Raw genomic sequence first — 14,659 nt, forward strand, 5'->3', positions numbered from 1 at the left:
CCCTCCCCCAGCCTCCCTGCTGCCTTGCAGTTTGATCTCAGACTGCTGTGCTAGCAATGAGCGAGACTCCGTGGGCTTAGGATCCTCCTAGCCAGGTGCGGGATATAATCTCCTGGTGTGCCGTTTTTTAAGCCCGTTGGAAAAGTGCAGTATTAGGGTGGGAGTGACCCGATTTTCCAGGTGCCGTCTGTCACTGCTTTCTTTGACTAGGAAGGGGAATTCCCTGACACCTTGCGCTTCCCGGGTGAGGTGATGCCTCGCCCTGCTTCGGCTCACGCACGGTGCCATGCACCCACTGTCCTGCACCTAATGTCTGGCACTCCCCAGTGAGATGAACCCAGTACCTCAGTTGGAAATGCAGAAGTCACCCGTCTTCTGCGTCGCTCACGCTGGGAGCTGTAGACCAGAGCTGTTCCTATTCGGCCATCTTGGCTCCTCCCCCTCTGTCCTGATTAACCTTGTCACAGGCACAGGCACACGCACTCTGTCATCCTGATTATTTAACCTTGTCCTAGGGTGTCCTGCCAATGGGACAGATACAAAACAAATAAAAGCCCTGGCTTCTGAAAAGAAGTCCACAGAAATGTCATTATTTTCAAATGACATGTTCCCGTATTTAAAATTTGATGTTGGTTGGGCATCTAACAGTATTATGGCCAGAGGACTCAGACCACAGCTGCATCCCTGTGAAGCACAGACTCTCCAGGGCACGTGGGTCGTGCTTGGGATGTGCACACTCAGGTAAGCTGCACAGACAAGGCTGTCCTTAGCCCAGGGGAGCCAAAGGCCTGCTCTCCTCTCCACCCTGATGCTTCCTGTTCTCACCCCACCAAAGCCAAGGCTTCAATTTCAGTCTGCAGGGAGCTGACTCTGCCCCTCTCAAGCACTAGGAGAAGGAACCAGTAAGCAAGGAAACTTGTGGACCCCAATGGGTGTCTGTCCCGGCCAGGCCTGGCTGGGCCCACACAGGAGAACAGGGTGCAGGGGTCTGGACAGCTGCTTGTGCCCAGGTAATTGTCCCTGCCACTTCATACTGGCCACTGGAAAGGAAAGACAGGAGGAGGGGGCGTGCTAACCCACCCATGAGCCAGTCAAGTCTACATTGTCAGTTCTCACCTCGAGAGGTGCAAAAAACCAGAGGGAAGCAAAGGCCCCTGAAGCTTCTGCCAGAGGCCAGTGCCCCTTCTTGGTTCAGGAGAGGTGCAGTGTTAGGTGCAACACAACCAATGACTTGCTTATGTGGCTAATAAATTGTCAAGAGAAAAACTGGGTTGGAATGCAATATATAGTATGTAGTCTCATTTTTGTATAAATACAAGTATAGAATGGCATAACTCAAAATCCACAAGTGATTTGGTTGGATTGTAAATGGCTTATTTTCTTCATTTCTCATCATATTTTCTATTATACATAAAGATCCATTATTTATATAAAAGTATAAAATTGCAACCTATGAATTAAGAACTTCTATATATTGCCAGTTAGAAGACAGAATGAAAAACATTCTCTTCACTCTAACCACACACACAAAAAAGCTCCACAAAATGTCCATGGACTACCTTCATAGAAGGTGGAAGAGGGCCTGTATGAAGAAAATAATTAATACATGAAAGAAGCAGCTAGTCAATGCAGAGCTCTACTGTGTCCCGGGATCAACAAAGACAAGATGTCTTTAAAATCATCTTCCATATTTACCCTAATGTAAAACAAATCCAATAAAACCCTAATGTAATTTTTTAAGAATTTAAATTTGGAATAATTCCAAAGAACAATTTTTCTTAATTTTCTACAGCCAGAATATATACCTTTTAAAAAAATAAAAACAGAGATTAACTTTCTCAGAATTGGTTGACTCTTTCTTTCCTTTTATTTTTCTTCCATGGAATTTTCCAGTTAACTTGAGAAAGTGGAATCAAATTCCGATGTTGATTTTTCCTTCTGGCCCCATTCATGTGGCAGGTGGTGACTCAGGTACTACTGGGGGCAGCTCAGACAAACCTCCTCATCAGACATCAAGAGGCTGTTGCACCAGGAGGGCCGGTACCCTGTCTAGAGGTGGTTGGCATGTGGTTGGTGTTGTATTACGTAAACCCTACTCCAAACAAATTCATGGCAATGTGGCTGGAGTTCCCCTTTGTCTAACCAGTGCCAAAGGGCAGGACCACGTTCTTAACTATGGGTTGGCAACATGTCCCTGGATGTGTTTGCTGGCACAGTGACAGGTGCTAGCAACCAGGGTGTTGACACAGCCCAACTCCATGCTCACCAGGTCACTGGCTGGAACCCCTGGGGGCCACCATTGCGGGAATCATCCTTTGAAACGATGGCCAACAGCAGCTAATAATAAACTAGTAATTTGGGCTAGACGAGAAGCAAGAGGGCATTGGTTGGTGGGTCACCCTCCTTCTCAAAACACATTATAAAAAGCCCTGCGTTTCCACAGGATTGTCCTCCCAGGCTGGCAGCGGGACCCCAGTGGCACCATGTCTGCCCTCGGAGTCACCGTGGCCCTGCTGGTGTGGGCGGCCTTCCTCCTGCTGGTGTCCATGTGGAGGCAGGTGCACAGCAGCTGGAATCTGCCTCCAGGCCCTTTCCCACTTCCCATCATCGGGAACCTCTTCCAGTTGGAATTGAAGAATGTTCCCAAGTCCTTCACCCGGGTAAGAGAAATAGTGTTGATTTTAGGGAGAATAACTCAGGAATTGGATCTGGTATGTGTGTATTCAACTCATTTGCAGACAAATTGTGGTTGTTCAATACCAGCCTGTTGTGAATTAACTGAATTGATAGCATCCTGGAGCGACACTCAAAATGTGTCGCTTGTGGTACAGCTGGAGCCCGGAGCCTGCGTGCCAGGCCCTGGAGGCCCCCGCCGGTGCCTTGTCCTGGGGCTGATGATGGTCAGGCCGGCGAGGCCGGGCTGCTGCGACGCCAGGATAACCGGGCTGGCGGCCAGATGCGCACCCGCTGGGCGTCTGCCTGTGTTTGCCAAAGCACGAGTTGAAACGTGAAGTGTTGGGCCAGCCCGTGTGGCACCAATACCTGCCGCCTACGACTGTTGTGAACACTGAATGGGCCAACTAATCTAAACGTTAAATTAACTGATAACGCCGTCAGCACGGAGCAGGCGCTGGCTGTTCGCGCTCTTGAGCGTGCGCTCTGCGGGGCTCAGGCTGGCGGGGGGCCGGGGTCGCCTGCTCCAGCTCGGGCTCCAGCGCCAGAACCGGGTCCAGAACCTTGCTTCCGGAAGCGGGCAACGGGGTGGTTGGTGGACTCGCCAGAGGGAAGGGACTTGAGGAGCCGGAGTCCGCGGAGTTGCCCGAGTCCAGGCGGGTGGGGAGCAGAGCAGCTGGAGCCCCTCGAGCGCCCTGCAAACGCAGCAGCCTCTTGTGGGGAGGGTCTCCCCCACCTCGGGCTGGACAAAGACAGCCTTTCCCCACATCCCTCTGGGTTCTCTAGAGCAACAGCAATACCCGCCCGGCAGGAGTGTGGCTTAGAGCCCCGCACCTCCTCGCCGCGCCGCGGGCCTGACTTCTAGCCTCGGGTCTCTGCAGCTGGCCCAGCGCTTCGGGCCGGTGTTCACGCTGTACGTGGGCTCTCAGCGCGTGGTGGTGATGCACGGCTACAAGGCGGTGAAGGAAGCGCTGCTGGACTACAAGGACGAGTTCTCGGGCAGAGGCGACCTCCCCGCGTTCCATGCGCACAAGGACAGGGGTGAGTCCGCGTCCCTGGCACGGGGCAGGGGGCGCATAACACGCCCCGGGACAGTTACGGGCGCTAGCCACTTCGGCGATGGCCAAATACTAAACTAACAGTAATATTACAGTAACAGCATCCGAAAGATGACATCAGGATTAGGGCGATGGCCCCCGCGCGTTGCCTGCGGCGCGAGGCGCACTGAGTCGCCCAGGAATCCAGCCTCTCCGCGACGGTGCGGGCGAGTTTACGGGGATGGGCGGGGCTGCTTCTGAGCAGGAGTCGCCGCCCCCATCCCCACCGTTCCGCCTCTGGGCCCGCAGGCTCCTCCCGGGAGCGCTTTCCCCTCCTGTTCAACCGCCTGGGTACAGGTGGCTTCGTCCACCGGGGTCCCCTCACCCACGCTGAGGCGTCGGAAGCTGCGGACACTGCTCGCTTCAGGGCTTTGCTCAGCTGCAGCTGGTGACCTCCAGAGAGGGAGCCTCTGATGTCCCGCCGGGGTGGATGTCCTGAGACCGGGAAGGGGGAAGAGACCCACTGAAATCCCATCTCCCAGCCTCACCTCTGCGGTCTCCTCCACGCTTCCTGTCTCCAGAGCCCCGAGTTCAGCTTAACCAGAAAGCGGCCTGTTCCCTCTCTCGGGAGAGGAGGGTTGGGGTCTGGAGGTCTGGCTCGTCTTTATCTGAGCACTCTCCCAGCCTCCTGGCTTCAGACCCCAGCGAGGCGGCGGCTGCCGGCCGGCTCTCCTCCTCCTGCTTGCAGACGTGGCCTGCTACTTCTCTCTCCTTCCTCCCTCCCTGCCCTGCGGTTTCAGAGTAGATTAGAAATAACACAGTGTCCCACAGGGACGCCTCTACTTCTTCCTGACGAGGCTCCAGAAAACCTTTGCAATGCTGTGTGGAATTTTAAATCGGTGAGCTAGTGCTCTTGCCCTATTTATTTGTCCAGTGTACATTTCTGCACATTGTGAACATTGAATGGGCCAACAAATCTAAAAATTAAATGAACTGATAAAGAACGCCGTCAGCACAGAGCAGACGCTGGGTGTTCGCGCTCTTGAGCGTGCGCTCTGCGGGGCGCGGGCTGGTGGCCGGCGGGGGTCGCCGGCTCCAGCTCAGGCTCCCGCGCCAGAACCGCGTCCAGAACCTCGTCTCCGGAAGCGGGCAACGGGGTGGTTGAATCACAATTAGTGGCATTTGGTTTTCCTTCTTCTACATTGTGAGTTTTACTTCTCTGGGGTTGCCAAAACCAAAATTAACCATTTCAGTCCTTGTCGTTAACACAGGAGAAGCATTACTGGAGGAGGCTCTGGGGTTCTGTGGTTCAGGAGCTCAGTTCTGGTTCCGGGGAGCCCTTATCTGCCACCCACGGGTCCAAGGCACAGTCGGAGGCAGCAGGGAGGGGAGCGGAATTCACATCAACACAGATGGGGCTCAAGGGGACTTTGCTGCCTCTGCCTGGAGACTCTAAAGTTTCATTTTCATGTGACCCACAGGGCGCAGACTGGCGGAAAATTAGCAGAGCCCTGGGCATGGGCTGCACCTGGCCCTTGAGGGACAATGATGGAAATATTCCTTATTAACACAATACTGAGCACAGGCTGTGTGATAATGTGTCAAGGGAACTGCAGACATCCTTTCAGAAAAAGTTCATAAAACGGAGAAAGTTTGGTTCCCAACCTAGATTTTTAACCTGTTGAACTCTGTCTAAATGGGTCATCTCAGGATGCCCTCCACTCAACATGACCACGTCTGTCCCTCTGTCCCACCTGTCTCCTCAGTCCTTCCTCCCCACCTTTCAGGATGAAATGAAACCCTCAGTCCAGCTGCACCCCTGCTCCACCCACCTCATCTCATGTGCCCCTTGCCCCTCTCAGGCTGGACAGCCTTGCTTCTGGAACACACGAGCACAGCTTCACCAGGCACTTTCTGAGCACGCTGCAGGTGCCTCCCAGGAGTGGTCAGTGGTCAATCAGCTAATGAAGCTGCATAGGACATGACCCTTGTTTACCGCACAATGCCCAGAGCTGGCAGGATGTCTTATATGCAGGAAGTACCCAAAATATATTTATTGAGGAAATGATGATGGATACGAGGAAGACAGAGAGCGAGGGAGAGAGGGGCTAGGGGCCCCTGAGGTGTAAAGGGGGTGTGGCTGGGAGTGTGCAGGGGAACAGGGATAATTTCAGGTTCCTATCTGGGAGAAAATAAAAAGGTTTATAGTTAGTTGAGATATGGGTGGGAATATGTGAACATTCTTAAAGAATAAAAAGTTTAGCTTTAGATTTGTTGATTCCAAATGTGTTCATACTCCCAGGAGGATCCATCAGGCAACTCTTGGGAGGAGAGACAGGGCACGGTCAGGCCTTGACAGCTCAGAAGGGCGCAGAAGGGACAGTTCTTGGTTTTCCCAGCTCTGATGCTTTGCACAGTCAGGGACTTGTGTGACCTGTCAGATTTTAGTGAAGAAACTCGCTGTGGAGTTGGAAAGCTGCAAGTTGAGGTGTATGTGGTATGAGGGTTAAAAATCTGTGATAACAGAATGAATGGCTTTTCAAGAATGTTGTCCATAGACAGGAGAGAAGTGGGAGGTGTTCTTGGAGTGGCTGTATATGGTTTTATGTAGCATGGGGAAGACTCAGCAGAAAGGAAAAAGAAAGAAGGTAAATTGACAGCATGAAGAAGAGCACCCAGGAGAGGCTACATGTGATGAAGAAACCGCAGTGCAGACTGTGAGGACCCCAGGAAGGCTCCTCCCCAAAACCTGACCAGTGGCCGGTGCTGGCAGCTCTCAGGCTGGGACATCCCTCTGTCTCTCTGTCCCTCTGACCCCTCTGCCACTTCTTTACACACCTGTAAATCCTGCCCTGCTCTCCAAGGCCCTCTGTAGCCCATTTCTCCCCAAAATGGGTATTTAGAATAACCTTCTGCTGGCCCCTCTGCCTTAGGAATCATTTTTAATAATGGACCTACCTGGAAGGAGATCCGGCGGTTTTCCCTGACCACCCTCCGGAACTATGGGATGGGGAAACAGGGCAACGAGAGCCGGATCCAGAGGGAGGCCCACTTCCTGCTGGAAGCACTCAGGAAGACCCAAGGTGCGTATCTGCTGCCTAGCAGGGCCCAGTCCTCATGCGGACCAGCGGCGCGGGGAGCCCTGGCTGGGACTCCTAGACTGCATCTGAACCACAGGGAGCTACGGACAAGGAGAGGGTCTCGTGAGTCCCCAGATACTGCATTTTACAACTCTAGTTTCCAGCTACACAGTTCAGGGAGCAAGGGTGGCCATTAAACACGTGACTTGTATCCTGAATACTGTCGAAAAGCAAAGGAAACTCAAACAGGTTCAGACTTTCACTATCTTTGGTAAATTGGCAGTTTTCAGGGCACCTTCTCACAGGCCTTGGTGAACCTCAGCGGGTGACTGAGCAGGTGGAGGAGTCTCCTCGCCCCCATCTTCTGATTGCCCCGACTGCCTGTTTTCTAGGCCAGCCTTTTGACCCCACCTTCCTCATTGGCTGCACACCCTGCAACGTCATAGCCGACATCCTCTTCCGCAAGCGTTTTGACTACAATGATGAGAAGTTTCTAAGGCTGATGTATTTGTTTAATGAGAACTTCTACCTACTCAGCACTCCCTGGCTCCAGGTGAAGCCACTTTCCTCTTTCATCCGTCATCAACTGTAGAGTTTACCTTAGAAAAAGAAGGAAAATTCAGGTTATATGTGATAGACAGGACTGCAAAAGCCAAAGAACATAGCTTCGAGGGGTGTTTGATTAGACAGCCCAAATATTCCGCCCTGAGACATCTCTGGGGCCCCATGCACCCCCTTTCCTAACGTCAGGATGCGTATTGACCTGTGTGTGCACATTTGCCATGCAGAGTGTGCACTGCTGAGGAGAATGGTGCCCAAAAAGGACACTGTTGGCCCAAAATATTCCGAATAAACAATGATTACAGCCACAAATTCAGGTTTGGAAAAAGGTGTTGGTCCAACACACACAATTATGTTGCATCCAGAAAAAAGTAGTAAAATATTTTTTTCCCTCTCTAGCTTTACAATAATTTTCCCAGCTTTCTACACTACTTGCCTGGAAGCCATAGAAAAGTCATAAAAAATGTGGCTGAAGTAAAAGAGTATGTGTCTGAAAGGGTGAAGGAGCACCATCAATCTCTGGACCCCAACTGTCCCCGGGACCTCACCGACTGCCTGCTCGTGGAAATGGAGAAGGTAGGCTCGGCCCTCCCATGATGTGGGCTGTCCGGGGAGGGAACGATTTCAGATTTACAGTGTGACCTGCACTCGCTGGTGTCCAGACCTCCCACCGCAGCACACTCTGAGTTTCATACACACACTCCTGGCTTCAGCATGACCACTGGATGCAAGTCAGCCTGCCTGGCTGCCAAGCTGGCCTGAGGCTTTGCGGTCGCATGGGCGGGACCCTTAGCTCTCTCCAGGCTCTGCTGCTCAACCCTTTCTAGTCTGCAGACTTTGAGAATTGCATTTTGTCTGAGGAGAAGCCCTCAGCCTTCCTTGTGGGCATGTACTCCCCAACCGTGCACAGCCGCAGGGCTTGCAGGCCTCCCCAGCTTCATCCACTTGCAGCCGCTCAGGATCCTGATCCCCTACCCCCTTCCCAGCTTGGTGAAGCTTCTAGTATCCTTGTCTTGTCCTTTCTTGTGGCTTGTGGCTCAAGAACAAATGTGGCGCCCACACTGATTTCCCGGGGCTGTCTGAGCGTCTTCTCCACCAGTTTGGCCCCTCGTGGCAGCAGACACTAGCCCTGTAGCAGGAGGGGTTAGCAGGAGCCGTTTAGCTCCTGCCTGAGCTATGACCAAGGTCAGAGGGATCTCACCTCTCCCAGGATGGCCCTCATGCTGTGGAGGGAGACAGAGCCCTGGCCTGCCCTCAGCAGATTTCCTGGGAGCCTCATTTCCCTGGCCGTGAGGTGGAGATGACCCTGTCTGTCACAGCTCCAAGTCATAGTTCCACTGGGAGAGCCTCTTGGACACTGTCTCCTGTGTCCCTGTGGAGCTGGGAGGTGGCTGGTTCTGTGCTGAAAGGAGACAAGCAGCCCCTTCTCCTCCTGTCTCTGGCATCACAGGAGAAGCACAGTGCAGAGCCCTTGTACACAATGGATGGTATCACTGTGACTGTGGCCGACCTGTTCTTTGCGGGGACAGAGACCACCAGCACAACTCTGAGATATGGGCTCCTGATTCTCATGAAATACCCTGAGATCGAAGGTAGGCAAGTGACTGGAGGGACACCGTGCGTGCGGCCGCATCTCCCTGGATGGCCAGCCTTGCACATTTTAGGCTGCAGCTTTCTGTTTGAAGCTGCTTGTTAACCCTCACGGTGATGTCGTGAGATGACTGGATGCACTGCTGTGAGGGGAGTTGTTATGGTCTATGCTGGACACCTGGTACTCTTGCACACTGGTTGGTCCATACCCCACTAAGAGGCCCCTGATTGCGGAAAAGAACATCCCAACACCAGAGTGGAGAGAGGTGGCAGGGTCTGCATTCTGCTCCATAAATAACCTCTTTATGACAGAGAAGATAATGTCCCAGTTCCCCCCGAGTAAGACCTGGTCTTCTAGGCAGAGCAGGTGGGGAGGTTGGAGCTGGAGGCGAGGGTCCTTGCTGGGGTGTCTTCCTCAAATGCGGACATAAGGAGGGAAGTCCAGGAAGAAGCAGCTACAGCTGCCCTGGACCCTCTTCGTTCCTTCCACAGGGCCCCTCCCAGCGGCACCTGGGGCAGTTGGGACTCTGTGCCTAGAGGAGGTGTGAAGGGTCTGGGTCTAGGTGGGCAGAGGGTAGTGCCCTGAGAAACACCCATCTGGGCCAAGTAGAGGTGATGTGAGGGCACCCTCATGCAAACAGGCCAGTCAGGGCTGGCTCCAAGTAAAGGGGAGGAAAGGGAGCTGCAGCCTGGCTGGAGAGTGCCGGGGGGCCCAGAGCCCCTGCCTCTCGCTGGGCTGGATACAGGGCTGGGCAGCCTCTGCCCAAGGCAGTTCACAGCCTGAGTGGTGTGTGCTGCCCTCCTCATGAAGCTGCTGCTAATGGTCACTTGTGGTCTTAAGGCTCGTCAGTTCCTGAAAGTAGGTATTATAGGCTATGAAGTTATTTCCCCCAAGAAAGTCGACATGTGATGGACCCAGGGTCAGACCCTGGGCTTTTCTTGTTCTTTCCTTCTTCTTCTTTTTTTTTTTTTTTGAGGGGACAGGGTCTCACTCTGTTGCCCAGGCTGGAGTGCAGTGATGCAATCATGGCTCACTGTAGCTTCTACCTATTGGGCTCAAGCGATCCTCCCACCTCAGCCTCCCAAGTAACTGGGCCACAGGTGTGTACCACCACACCCAGCTGATTAAAAATTTAAAAAAAAATTATTTTGGCTGGGCACGGTGGCTCATGCCTGTAATCCTGGCACTTTGGGAGGCTGAGATGTGATCACGAGGTCAGGAGTTCGAGACCTTCCTGGACAACATGATGAAACCCTGTCTCTCCTAAAATACAAAAAAGTAGTCGGGTGTGGTGGCATGCGCCTGTATCACAGCTACTCAGGAGGCTGAGGCAGGAGAATCGCTTGAACCCCAGAGGCACAGGGTACAGAGATCCGAGATTGCACCCCACTGCACTCCAGCCTGGCAACAGAGCAAGAATCAGTCTAAAAAAAAATTTGTAGAGACAAGTTGTTACTATGTTTTGTAGGCTGGTCTTGAACTCCTGGGCTCAAGTCATCCTCCTGCCTTGGCCTCCCAAAGTGCTGGGGTTACAAGTGTGGCCACCGTGCCCCATCCCTGGCCTTTGCTTTTTCAATCTCATGGAAATGTGAAGGGTGAAGGAGCCAAAAGTTTAGGGAAGGAATCATTGTATGGATCTGCAGTGATTATAAGAGAACTTTCGACTACTCTGCACTAGGGGAACCATGGACTCAAAAAATGTTTTAAATTATTATTTATGAGGAGGTTCCAATATAGACAAAAGGAAAATAAATATGATTGACATGTATATATCCATTGCCAAATTTAACGTTTATTAACATTTTGTGATACTTACATCAGAGTTCTTAAAAAGAAAATGTGTTACAGAGCCAGCCATACTCCACCTCCTCACATCTCCCCACCTCTCTCACCAGAAATGGCTTCAGAATTGCTGTGTGGCTTTGCACTTTTAACAGTTGTTAATTATCAGCACAATATTCATATTATTGCTGTATGTGTTTAATATTTTACCTGGGTACTGTACATAACATTTTGCAGCTTGGTTTTTTCACTCAACATATGATGACGTTCCATGGGAAACTCGAAACATGGGAAGGCTAGGCAACTTGCTCAAGGCAGCTGTTACCTCTGTCAGAAAGACAGAGACTTTCAGACTTCAAGAAGTAGACCCTGCATGTCTGATTCTGTTCTGTAAACCCCCTTCATACTCAGAAGCACTCAATAAACAAGCCTCGGGTAATTATCAACGCAAAGATTACCCTCCCAAAAGAAATTTCCAAAACACTTTCATTATTCTCTGCTCTTGACATGAAGAGAACTGAATAAGCCATCATCAACTAAGATAATGGATGCCAAAACATCCTGTAAATAACCTCATAGAGCTTAGCTCTCACTAAGTTTTTGGAGCATTTTCCAGTAATTCAAAGGACCTAGGGAACCTTAAGCACTGCTTAGGATGCTCCATAAACCATCTTCTGCCTGGGTAGGGGAGTGGATGGATGGCTGGGTGGGTGGGTGGATGGATGGACGGATGGATGCATGGATGGATGGTTGGATGGATGGGTGGGTGGATGGATGGATGGGTCAATGGATGTGTGGATGGATGGATGGGTGGGTGGATGGGTGGATGGTTGGATGTATAGATGGGTGGATGGGTGGATGGGTGAATGCTTGGATGGATGCGTGGGTGGGTGGATGGAGGGATGGCTGGGTGGATGGGTGGGTGGGTGGATGGATGGGTGGATGGGTGGTTGGGTGGATGGATGGATGGGAGGGTGGATAAATGGGTGGATGGGTGGATGGTTGGATGGACGGGTGGGTGGGTGGATGGATGGGTGGTTGGATGGGTGGGTGGGTGGATGGATGGGTGGGTGGGTGGATGGAGGATGGATGGATGGATGGAGGGGTGTATAGATGGAGGGGTGGATGGATGTGTAGGTGGGCAGATGGATAAAAGCGTGATTGAATAGATGGGTGGATGATGGGTGGATGTCCAACTGGCCAGGAACCAATCCCTGAAATTTGTCCCATTCATATCTTGGCAGAGAAGCTCCATGAAGAAATTGACAGGGTGATTGGGCCAAGCCGAATCCCTGCCATCAAGGATAGGCAAGAGATGCCCTACATGGATGCTGTGGTGCATGAGATTCAGCGGTTCATCACCCTCGTGCCCTCCAACCTGCCCCATAAAGCAACCCGAGACACCATTTTCAGAGGATACCTCATCCCCAAGGTCAAGCATGAGCCTGCAGCACACAGCATGAACACCATCCTATCAGCTAATCGCCTTCCTGCCAGGGAGCAGGATGGGGGCCCCAAGACCTTTCTCTTTGGCAGGGGTCACTGAGTGGAGGGGCTGGCCCCACTCCCACCCTGTGGGGTACTGCATCTCCAGAAGTGCTCACATTGGCCTGGTGACCAGAGAGGTGGAGGAAATCTGGAAAAGAGCCTCAGCAGATAGTGCCTGGGACTGTAGTGAATTCTAATGCCAGGAACAAACTATCACAACCAGCCCTGGGGTTAATCCTGTGAGAAGATTAGGGCTTTCGTCTTCACTTAGACCTGACCCCTGACTGCTTTCTATCTAATCCTTCACTAAGCAACTCCTTCAACTGGAAATATACTATCCTATATAGCATAATATTCAAAACAACATTCTTCACTGGGGGTTTCCAGATGAAAGCCCACATTTTGTTAAGATGACTCACTGAGACAGTCTTTGTTTCTTCTAGGGCACAGTCATAGTGCCAACTCTGGACTCTGTTTTGTATGACAACCAAGAATTTCCTGATCCAGAAAAGTTTAAGCCAGAACACTTCCTGAATGAAAATGGGAAGTTCAAGTACAGTGACTATTTCAAGCCATTTTCCACAGGTGAGAAAGATCAGAGGCAGTACCTTCCCTTAAGGAGCAGCCCACACTCCTCATCTCCACTCCACATGTACTCTGCCCTCGTCCCAGGCACCCACTGACACCCCAAACCTCACTGTGTGCCCTGTTTCTATTGACAACATGACCCAAATGTGCTCTTCCCTGTTCAGAGAAGTTACATAACATCTTTTAGCAGCAATCCTGGGAATGAAGTGTTGTAGGTGGATTTTTTTTTCCAAAGACTAGACATTTTACATCATTCATTGCTGAATTCTGTTTCTATTTTAACAAGACTTAGTGAAAAGCTCTCAAAGCCATATTACCCAATTCTCCCTAATTTTAAACCAGAGCTACTAAACAAACCTAACCTTTGGTTACCTAGAATCATCACAGGAAGCATCAAAGCCTTCCTGGGATGTGACTCAGTGATTCTCTTTGAGGCACTTGTCCTCCTTCCCAGGGCCTCATCTTAGGGATTGTTGTGGGACGATCATACAACCAACTCCATACTTTTCACACCCAGTGCTGGAGCCCCAGCTTCTAACAGGGCACTACTTCCCTCCTGTAGGCATCACTGGTGAGCACTGGGGGTGCCTTCTTTACTGGGCAGACACGGTCTTCCCAACTTAACACCGGTTTTTGCAGTTGAGCTCTGGATAATTGAGATTGTATGAAGGCTGGTACCCGAATTAGTCAGTGTCGCTGGTATTCTTCCACTCAAGTACATTTTGTGCCTCTTTTAATAGGCAGAGAGGGGTGAGTCCTGCCTTGTGATGGCCGTTTGCCCACAGCCTCCTCCTCCCTGCTTCCCCTAGTCTCACTATTAACAATGTCATGTCTCTGAAACTCCCTCAGTGTCTCATCAATACCATTGTTACTTCTAGGAAAACGAGTGTGTGCTGGAGAAGGCCTGGCTCGCATGGAGTTGTTTCTATTGTTGTGTGCCATTTTGCAGCATTTTAATTTGAAGCCTCTCGTTGACCCAAAGGATATCGACCTCAGCCCTATACATATTGGGTTTGGCTGTATCCCACCACGTTACAAACTCTGTGTCATTCCCCGCTCATGAGTGTGTGGAGGACACCCTGAATCCCCCGCTTTCAAACAAGTTTTCGAATTGTTTGAGGTCAGGATTTCTCAAACTGATTCCTTTCGTTGCATAAGAGTATTTGAAAATAAATATTTTCCCAGAATATAAATAAATCATCACATGATTATTTTAGCTATACGTTAAGTCATGGAATATTTTAATTGTTCAAGTGATTCTCACAGAGAGAGTTTTTTTGTTTTTTTTTCTGAGAGTTTTGCTCTTGTTGACCAGGATGGAGTGCAGTGGCATGATCTTGGCTCACTGCAACCTCTGTGTCCTGGGTTCAAGTGATTCTCCTGCCTCAGCCTCCCAAATAGCTGGGATTACAGGCACCCGCCACCATGCCAGCTAATTTTTTGTATTTTTAGTACAGACAGGGTTTCACCATGTTGATCAGGCTGATCTTGAACCCCTGACCTCAGGTGATCCACCTACCTCGGCCTCCCGAAGTGCTGGGATTACAGGCGTGAGCCACTGTGCCCAGCCAGAGAGAGGTTTTAAATATGTGTTTACTTTAATATTAAGTTATAGCATAACTTTCATATTATTGAAAAGCTCTTCCATCTAGGATCACATCACTTCAGTGTCAGAAACATATTGAGGTGGGGAATTTGTATTAGGTTTCTCTAAAGGGACAGAAACAATAGGATAGATGTATATACGAAAAGGAGTTTATTAGGAGAATTGACTCACGTGATCATAAGGTGAAGTCCCACAATAGGCCATCTGCAAGCTGAGGAGCAGGGAAGCCAGTCTGAGTCCCAAAACCCTAACA

General features: G+C 50.9%; 1 protein-coding gene across 1 annotated transcript; it reads left to right on the top strand.

Annotated features, from left to right (window-relative positions):
• Window positions 1-2,450: 2,450 nt before the first annotated feature.
• Window positions 2,451-14,016, top strand: CYP2E1 (cytochrome P450, family 2, subfamily E, polypeptide 1; the record flags this gene model as incomplete). The annotated part of the gene is given in 10 exon segments (NM_001133337.1): window positions 2,451-2,660; window positions 3,555-3,714; window positions 6,644-6,793; window positions 7,183-7,343; window positions 7,751-7,927; window positions 8,802-8,943; window positions 11,969-12,156; window positions 12,656-12,797; window positions 13,679-13,857; window positions 13,859-14,016. Coding segments are annotated over 10 exon segments (1,575 nt in total). The 3' UTR covers window positions 13,958-14,016.
• Window positions 14,017-14,659: the final 643 nt, after the last annotated feature.

This window comes from Pongo abelii, chromosome 8, assembly GCF_028885655.2.
Source record: "Pongo abelii isolate AG06213 chromosome 8, NHGRI_mPonAbe1-v2.0_pri, whole genome shotgun sequence".
NCBI lineage: Eukaryota > Metazoa > Chordata > Mammalia > Primates > Hominidae > Pongo > Pongo abelii.